The sequence below is a fragment of the Bombus affinis genome, chromosome 1 (genome assembly GCF_024516045.1).
Source record: "Bombus affinis isolate iyBomAffi1 chromosome 1, iyBomAffi1.2, whole genome shotgun sequence".
NCBI lineage: Eukaryota > Metazoa > Arthropoda > Insecta > Hymenoptera > Apidae > Bombus > Bombus affinis.
Genome location: NC_066344.1, coordinates 7,240,069 through 7,249,542, shown reverse-complemented (window position 1 = coordinate 7,249,542; position 9,474 = coordinate 7,240,069). Strand labels below are relative to the sequence as shown.

Genomic DNA, 9,474 nt, shown 5'->3' with positions numbered 1-9,474 from the left:
ATGAACCGTAAACTATCGCGTGTTCTATAAATGTACCCTGATAAACGAGACGATATAATACGCATGTATATACAGGGTTAACGACCGCAGGGGGTGCAGTTGGGTGCGGCTTTTCCTAATATCGTTAAAGGTGGGAGCAAACGTTTCACCGATTATTTACAGGATACAAAGCAAATAGACGGTTGTGTTAGAACGTCTATACGCGTTGTTCGGAGTAATAGGTATGATGTGTATAATGAATAATTGAATTTCTAACAAATACCGAAACGATAATTCATGGACGGAAATAATGTGCGCAAGTATCGTCGAAGACAAAATGTTTATTATAGAGAACATGCTACACCACTTTTTCTTTGGAATATTGTACAATAGTGCTCCGATTCGAATAGCACAAAATTAACAACTGCTAATTTACAATTGTATATACTATTGTATATACAAGTTTACAAGGATTTTACAATGTCAATTTCTCTTGATATTGGATTGATAGAGAATTGTCGTTTTATGGATGCTACACGATCAAAAAGTACACAATAATCTAATCTGTCAACAAAACGCAAAAAGTTTCAATTGGTTAAAAGTTTTGTCCTTGTTTACAAACATACGTGCTATTTTCTTATTAGTACATTCATGTTTTGCTATAATGGTTACGACCAACGTGAAAAAAAGGTGCATTCTAAAAATTCTATGTTTTGGAGAGCATGTAATTAATAAAAGAGAAATAAAAAATTATTATAATTATAATAATTATAAGATTACACTTAACTTCAAATTACTTTATGTCATTCATACTTTATCTTATATCCGCAAAACACTTGATCTTATAATCATAATTGTTAACAGTATATCATTAATAATTATTCTATTTATACACATAATGACTGTGTATTATTACTATAAAATACTCCTATACAATCACAAATGTAACATCTTTCAAGTCAATGAAAAATTTCTAATTTTTTTTGTTGCATTATATATTACTTATATACATTCCTATAAATATGCAGACATCATTCATATTAAATAACACAAAACTCGATGGATCGTTAAATTTACCACTTATATTCCCTCTAATTATTTATAGAATACGATGTTTATCTATAAAATGAAATATAATAGCAAGTATGTATATACATTGGAGCCTCGCATGATTCTGCAATTCCAGTTCCATTAACCATATATCAACAATGAACGAATCAACCAATGTCAACACTTTGCTACATTCTATGTTTTTATGTTAACGTTTATTAAATGGCTGATTTAAAAATATTAGATCAATCTATGTTGATAATATATCCGATCTTATTTGCAAAGGTTTCGCCGATTTAAAATTTTCAAAGCACAAGTTTTATTGAAAATGAAGTAAAATTATAATTAGGTGTATACGAAAGTAATGACCTTAAATTGCCAACGCGTGTATATTACCAAGTAAAAATTTGCCATTACTTTCTTGCACAACTAATATAATTGTACATTCACTTTATATATTACTAAACCACAAAACTGTTTCTTCATAAACTATTACGTATGTCTAACACACTAATGGCAAAGAATATTCTTGTACTATTCGTATAGACCACGCTGGATCCGAAAATTGGCTCCATTGGAGCTATACACAAAGTCTTTAAATAATATTAAACAGCACTCACAGTACATACACTGTTACTGCGAGAGAGATAAGACATTTGACTATTACATAGATAGATTTCCTCACATTCATTTTTCTTATTAAGAAATTGTCTGCAATATATTTATATTACCATTAGCTTCTTCTTCTTCTTCCTCCTCTTCCTGAATAAATATAACAAGTTCACATCATAATTAGTCATGCCTTTAAATAGCAAATCATAATGACCATAAAAAAATAAAATTTACTTACCTCGTCAAAACCAAAACATGTTTCCATTTCTTTCTGTAATTTTGGGTCGCTTTGCATGTTCCGCGACAAAGATTTAGTACACGTTTCTGGTTCCATTTTCAACTCATCTGTTTCCATATCTTCTTTTACTTCATCTCCTTCCTCAATTTTACTAGTTACAATCCCACTTTCTTGACTCAAAGGATCTTGCATCAATAAATCTCCATCTTCGTTAGCTACAACAGCCATTTGCTAAACAAGAATGAAAAAATTATATTTTATATACAAATGTGTACATAAACATTACGAACTACTATGCTTTTAACATTGCTTATAACACATACTTGATCAGTTCCTTGATTGTCAGCTAGCTGTATAACCTCCAATACAACATATTGCTGACCATCACTTCCCTCGACTGCCATCACATCATCTTCATCTTCTTCATAATCTTTAAGCTTAGTAGCTAAATCACCTGTCATGACCTCGACTCTTTGCCCGTCTATTATTTGAATCTTTTTCTGTCTTCCCATCTTCAATGCATGTTGCTTTTCTTGGATGGATGACTCTGGATCATGCACAGCCATATGTCGAATTAGGTTTCCTTTATGCCTAAATAGCAAAACTTATATGCATACAACTGTATTTTCCTTTGTATTTTTACGTAATATTTGCACAACAAATATTACGTACCTGAACGATCGTTCACATTCAGGGCATTGATGTGACTTCTCTTGAGGTGCAGGAGGAACATAAGAAGGATTATGATACAAGTTACAGTGTCGTTTAAGAAGTTGTTTTTGTCTGAATGATTGAAAGCAATGATCACATTGATATGGTTTTTGGTCAGTATGAATTAACATGTGGCTTTCGAGATGGCGCTCGGATATAGAAGCATATGGGCATAAATCACATTTATAACACTTTTCCCCTTCGTGAGTTTTACTATGCAGTTTGTAGCTATATCTATAATGGTAAAATACATTATATGTTTTATGTTTGGAATATATAACAGCCCAGTTTTTGCCACATACCTATCTGGGAATGATTTTCCACAACGTTTACATTTCAAAGGTTTATCAGAGGTGTGTAATTTTTGTACATGAATTCTGAGATCTGTTTTTCTCCTACAAGTTACTGGACATAATTCACATTGAAAGACTGGCTTGTTCCCAACTATAAGATATATTATTATAAACAGAATAGCAAAAAATTACATAACAAAATTTACAACTTTTGACATGTAAAGTATCAACGTACCATTATGTATCAATTTGTGAGCTTTTAAGCTGTTAGACTGGGTAAATCTTGCTTGACAAAAATCACACTCGTATGGTTTTTCTCCCGTATGTATGCGCAAATGGCGTTTTAGCTTGAAAGTATCAGGACTTGCATATGTACAATGCGGACACTGTAATGTAATAATAATTTTATGGTCGTAATCAACACTTTTTAAGGTATAAGTATACAATATACCTGATATGGACGTTCGCCTGTATGACACCGAATATGACGATGGAGTTTAGATAACTCAACAGATGCATAGTCACATTCAGGACATTTATGTGGCTTTTCATGGGTGTGTCTATATCGAACATGTCTAACAAGTTCACCTATAAATTTAATACTGTAATGATTATTGTTCCTCTGCATTCCAATATTTTTTATTTGTTTAATAAGGAGGACAAATTATTATCGGAAAAGCAAGGAAGAAAATGTCTATAAATATTTCGTACCAGAAGTTGTGAATGCACTTTCACAAAATTTACAACGATGTGGCTTGGTCCCAGTATGTGTATTAACATGATTCTGAAGAGAAGCTAGTGTTTTAAATCCTCTTTCACAAACGCTACATTTATGTGGCCTTTCCTCAGAATGTGATTTCATATGTCGTGATAGCAGATATCTATATCATATGCAAATTAAGAAATTGTTTACAAGTTAGTCAAATTTTAATTATGGTATAATTTAGAACAAATTAAAAAATTACCGTTTTGGACTTGTGTAGTTACAGTAATTACACATATGAGCTTGAGTAACAGTTTGGGACTTTTTAGGTAAGATTTTTACAATCTTAGTTTTGTCATCTTCTGCTTCTGATTCTACAGGTACTTCATTATCTTCATTATCTTCAAAGTCATAAACTGTAAGATCCTGTTCTCCTCTTCCTTCTTCACCTTCAGTTCCCTCTTGCTCTACCAGTCTGCTTCCCTTATCCTCAGCATCAGGTTGCTGAACTATTAGTACATAACTGACTTCAGAAGGATTAGTATCAGATGGTACAATAGTAACTGTTTGATACGGATCCCCAGAATTGATTACAACCTCATTATTTCCATTACTAACTACCTGCCCCTATAAAACACAATATATTTTCATAATAATGATATTACCATGGCACGCCATGAACAAAGATAATTTTGCTTACAGCTTCATCACCATCAACATTTTCTAATTCTCCAATTTCATGGAATTCTTCTTCTTCAAGTGTTTCTACTTCATTTTGCACATCTGCTTCTTCTACTTCTTGGATTTGTACCTGTGTCATCACAGGTGTTTCATCATTGTTTGCTTGGTAGTAATATTGACCAGATTGATCAACAAAGTAAGTTCCACCCTCTTCACCACCTGACAATCCTTCCACCTGTTGCACTATAATAAAAAGTTTTAATAAAGGTATGCCTTTTGTAAAAGATGTAGAAAATTTATTTGTAAATACTAACGCTGTACATGCTGCAATTGCTCTCCTTGACCTCCTTCTATTTCTTTATTGAATGTTTCTAAGTAAGTCTGTATTTCCGTTACAGATTCTTGCTCCTCTTCTAACTTAATCGTTGTTACATTACTTGTCATGGTCAAATCATTAACTCATAAAAGTATACTTTCTCTCATTAGTCTAAAACAACAATAAATGTATTTTTTATTCAATGGTTTAAATAAATAAAGCTATTACTTTTATACAGTTTACCTCATATTATTATTTATTTTAGCAACAAAACTTAAAATTAAATATGTATTTGCATATTTTCTTACAAATTTTCAATACATCTCTATGTTAAAAAAAAATTGTAATTTAAGCTAATTACACAATCATTCTAAAAAACATAATACTATATGTATACACATACATACTACATCTAATTGATAAGAGAGTATTTATGTATATATTCAATCACTTATGACTTGAAAATTAAAAAATACATCGTGCAACATATAGTTTTCAAAATAAAAAACTTCAAATATCTATACAAATAAATATCATTAAGGATATGAGATTATTTAAATAGTTATCGAATTATTATTGAAACGCTACAAAGTCCAAACATCATACAAATGAAATATGACAATATTCGTGTGGCAAGAATCCATAAGTGTAAGTGGTTTTGCATTCGAGTACATCCGAAAACACGTGAATACATAAGAATATTCGGAAATAGCTGAAATAAGGGATCAACACTAGTCTATCGGTGGGAAAGCACAAGACATCATGAATCATGAATCGTGCAAAATTAAAGGAAAATCAATACATTGAGGTAAAGAAATTGAAGATACGAAAGAGCGAATGAATGACAGGGATCGAAAGTGATTCAATTCATCATGCGTTGGAATCCTCGTAATCGAGGATCAGTGTTATATCATTGGAAAGTCAAACAAGATTGAAAGATAGGTGCGACACACGCTGCCGCGAAATGCCATGTAACTCGCGAAGCGGGTAATGCGAACGAGGATGATGACATGGGCAAAATGTGATTGCGCGCTTAAGGAGCATGTGGAAATTCGTAGCAGGCCTCCACGGTTTTCAAACCGTAGACTTTCGTCAGACATCGGAAGTTCCGAAGTTGCGCATTCTGTCGGAAAGCTTTAAGACAACGCGGATGCTTTCGATCACAGGACACAGGGGGCATTAACAACAAAAATTTCAGAAAATTATCACCGTCGGCGCTGTCATCAATGTAGAGGACGCAACGGAAGGTTGTACTATCCGTTCTGCTGCGTGCTGGATATAACTTACCAATCTTTTGCGTTTAGCTCGCAACTGGCTGGCACAGGTCTCTTCAAATGTCACTAAAAACCGTCTTTCTTCACACAGAATCGTGTTTTCACGTTGTGCTAAGTTCACTTAAAACACAAAATCTCCAAATATTCGTTAACCTCGTAAAGTCGAAAACGTTCGTGTGAGGGCGTTGTATATGATCCGAAGGACAATATGGCCGATCGAACTACGAATGTTCAAATACTGCGCGTTGGTAACTGCGCACCGAGGCGCCGGACGTTTTGGGTACTTCCGGACATTAAACTTATCTAGATCTTACCCGATCTTACCCGATCTTACCAAGTAATGTTTTCATTTTTCGATGCATCCGGTTTTCATGTTTGAGCATACCACGGTTTATTTAGTAATACGATGCTATTGGTAAACGCAGCTTGATAAAGCCAAGATTTTAACTATCTCATACTTGCGAATGAAGATACTTAGACTTGATGAAAGAAATAATATCTGATGCCATATGAAAGTAGCTAAGAGAGAAAAGAAACTAAAAACCTTAGTGATGATACCAACACCTATTTACTTATATGAAATATTGTTATTTTTTTCCTAAATGGTTAGTAACTGATGTACTTTGACGAGCAAAATACAGATTTACTAGATGTTGCTAATTTTATTTCTTCTGCTTTATCTCCTTTTCCACCTGTACCATTTAAAATCTCAATTTCTTATCTCATTAACACATAAAAGTGTGCTTTCTTTCATTAGTCTGAAACAATAACATATGTATTTTTGATTCAATGTTTTAAATGAATGAAGTTATCATTTTTAGATAGTTTACCATATGCATTACCTTTTGTATTGTTAAATTTCAAAATATTGAAATTCTATTGTTAATATTCTATTATTAAAATGTTATATTCTGTTGTTAAAAGAAATTTGTATTTTAAGCTAGCTATTATATGTACTATATGTGTAGGATATGTATGTATACTACATCTCATTATCAAGAGAATATTTATATATATGTATCCCATCACTCATTGCAATATGTAGATTTCGGAATAAAGTTTCGAGGATCTATAATGGTCATAAGTAAATATTCGTAGAGTTGAAATGACCTAGAGTCCAAAAATCATATATAACATTACGCAAAAATGCACAAGCGTAATCGGTTTTGCGTTCCAGAACATCTGAAAACACGCATACATAGGAACATTCGAAATTGTACCAATCACTTGGTATATTAATAGAAAGAAAATGCACGAGACATCATAAGCCAAGTGAAATTAAAGAAAAAATTGTAATCGTAATCGAACATCGATGTTATATTATATCATTGAAAAGTCAAACAGGGTTGGCGGGAGCGACACACGCTGCCGCGGAACGTTATGTAATGCCATGTAATGCCATGGAGCGTGTAATGCGAACGAAAATGATGACATGAACAACATGTGATTATGCTGTGAAGGAACGTGGAATTCGTAACGAGCATTCAGGGTTTCTAACCGTAGACTTTTGTCACACACTAGAGATTCCGAAGTTGCGCATTCTATCAGAAAGCTTTAAGACAATGTAGATGCTTTCGATTACAGGACGCAGTGGGCAATAGTGACAAAGATTTCAGAAAATTCTCACCGTCGGCGCTGTCATCAATCTAGAGAACGCAACAGAAGGAGTAATGTTCGTTCTGCTATATGGTGCGTGCTGGAAATGGATTAGTGATAGATAGTGGAGCTTTCTGCGTCCACTTCACAATCATTTGCCTAAAGTCTCCTCAAATACCGCTAAAAATCATCTTTTTTCACATGGAATCGTATTTCCACGTTATGTTTAATTTGTTTACGACACAAAATCTCCAAATATTGGCTTACTTTGTAAAGTCGAAAACGTTCGTGTGAGGGCGTTGTATACTACCCGGAAAATTATATGGCCGATAGAAGTATGAATGTCCAAACCGTGGAAGTCCTTTAAATACTGCGCATTAGTAACTGCGCACTGACACGCTGGACAATTATCTCTTTAGGTAGACTCGGGAGTTAAACCTATCTAGATCTTATCTTTTTCCTTTTCCTATCCATTCACTTACTAAAGTATGTTTGAACATGCAATAGTTAAATTCATTTAACAATACGAGGCTATCGTATTACGGCAAACGTAAATTGATAATCGGAAATATAAGTTCATTTCGTATACTTAAATACGGAACCTAACCCTAGAGGTGATAAGAAGAGGGTAAAATTTGTTTTACAGAATAATCGTATTTCTATGTCCATTAAAGTTAATGATGTGAAATTCGGCATATGAACTCATTAAAAATAAACGAACACATGTTTGACCAGTTTTCAAAATTAGATACTTAAAGAGTATTTTACCGAAGGCTAGTAAATATGTTGAAGATAGCAACGTGAGTTCGTGCTCGCCCTCCACATACGGATGCGCTAGTTACAAAAGGCAGTAACTAGAAGATTGCTCTAGAGGCAATCAATAGATTCGATCGATAATTCTAGATACTTTTTGTTTCCCCTTTTTTCCCTAGTCTGTAAGTGCGTGCAATAAAGGTTCTTTTCGGCTCAGAGCGGTGCGATGGATTTATCCGTGAAACATAGTAATAACTAATGTGATCCTACCTCTGAACATAAAAATAACAACAAAATATAATTCAAATACTGTGCTAGCGAAGCCGCGAGTGGGCAGATAGTATATTATATGTGTATATATTATAATTATTTGGGTATTCATTAGATATAATATTAAATTCTTTTGAATTCATAGTTGACACATATCTTGTTTTTACAAATTGACATATTATCATTTAATTTTAATAAAACAATTGATTTTATATTGTTTTTATATATTGTTTATTATAAAATAATGATGTAATAAAAGTAGAGGAAGAGATGCAAAATTATTTTTATTTTTAATCACTTTTTTATTATAGCAGTTGTAATCTCATATATTGCATGGAAATAAACAGATTGCAATACGTATAGATTTATTACTTGTAGGTAAATATACCTCGATAGGTACAAATTGGTAACTGTTATAATAAATATATTATAATAAAAAAATACTATGACTTGTTTCAAAAATATATGATTCGGTAATAGACTGTTTTCATGAAGTATGTAGCTTGTTAGCTTCTTAGTATATAGTTTGTTATTTATTTCATAAAATTATCATGAATGAAATATTTATACATGATGTATTATATGAATGTGATACTATATGAATTTTATCACGTATATTTAACATAAAAAAGACTACAATTCTATCGTTAATCAGTTTAACATATTAGATGAGTTATATTATAACATATTAGATGAGTTGAAATAACTAATTTGAAATAATGTGTCTAAATTATCAATTACAAGGATGATAAATTGTATAAATAATATGTAGGTATATATATGAAACATTATAAAAGTAATTCCAATTAGCCATATTTTTCTTATAATAATAATGCATTTACTTCCTGAATATATTAAATGCCATACATAAACGATCCGAAATATAACGATTGGATCCTGTAGTTTTATGCGTTGCTCGGAATAATATGTGCGTTGAACAATTTAATTCCTAACAAATATCGAAATGATAATTTATCAACAGAAATAATATGCGCAAG

The 9,474-nt window shown here is 32.3% G+C and overlaps 1 protein-coding gene across 6 annotated transcripts; it reads right to left on the bottom strand.

Moving 5' to 3' along the window:
• Nucleotides 1-300: 300 nt before the first annotated feature.
• Nucleotides 301-6,068, bottom strand: LOC126918974 (transcriptional repressor CTCFL-like). Of its 6 annotated transcripts, none has more exons than XM_050727616.1 (12): nucleotides 5,190-6,068; nucleotides 4,582-4,754; nucleotides 4,287-4,510; nucleotides 3,849-4,213; nucleotides 3,595-3,764; nucleotides 3,335-3,471; nucleotides 3,119-3,269; nucleotides 2,893-3,034; nucleotides 2,552-2,824; nucleotides 2,203-2,470; nucleotides 1,880-2,110; nucleotides 301-1,791 (listed from the first exon to the last, which is right to left on the bottom strand). In XM_050727616.1, the coding sequence occupies exons 2-12, from the start codon at nucleotides 4,709-4,711 to the stop codon at nucleotides 1,729-1,731; spliced, it is 2,154 nt and encodes a 717-aa protein (XP_050583573.1). In that variant the 5' UTR covers nucleotides 4,712-4,754; nucleotides 5,190-6,068; the 3' UTR covers nucleotides 301-1,728. The 6 variants fall into 6 exon arrangements, with proteins under 6 accessions (XP_050583573.1, XP_050583593.1, XP_050583601.1 ...); XM_050727636.1 differs by having other exon boundaries at nucleotides 5,664-6,068; XM_050727644.1 differs by having other exon boundaries at nucleotides 5,682-6,068.
• Nucleotides 6,069-9,474: the final 3,406 nt, after the last annotated feature.

Coding starts and splice junctions, on each gene's coding strand:
- LOC126918974 (XM_050727616.1), bottom strand. CDS start 4,711: ATGACAAGTAATGTAACAACGATTAAGTTAGAAGAGGAGCAAGAATCT. Junction 3,270..3,334: donor CAGGCGAACGTCCATATCAG/GTATATTGTATA, acceptor ATTACATTACAG/TGTCCGCATTGTACATATGC. Junction 2,111..2,202: donor ACAATCAAGGAACTGATCAA/GTATGTGTTATA, acceptor ATTCTTGTTTAG/CAAATGGCTGTTGTAGCTAA.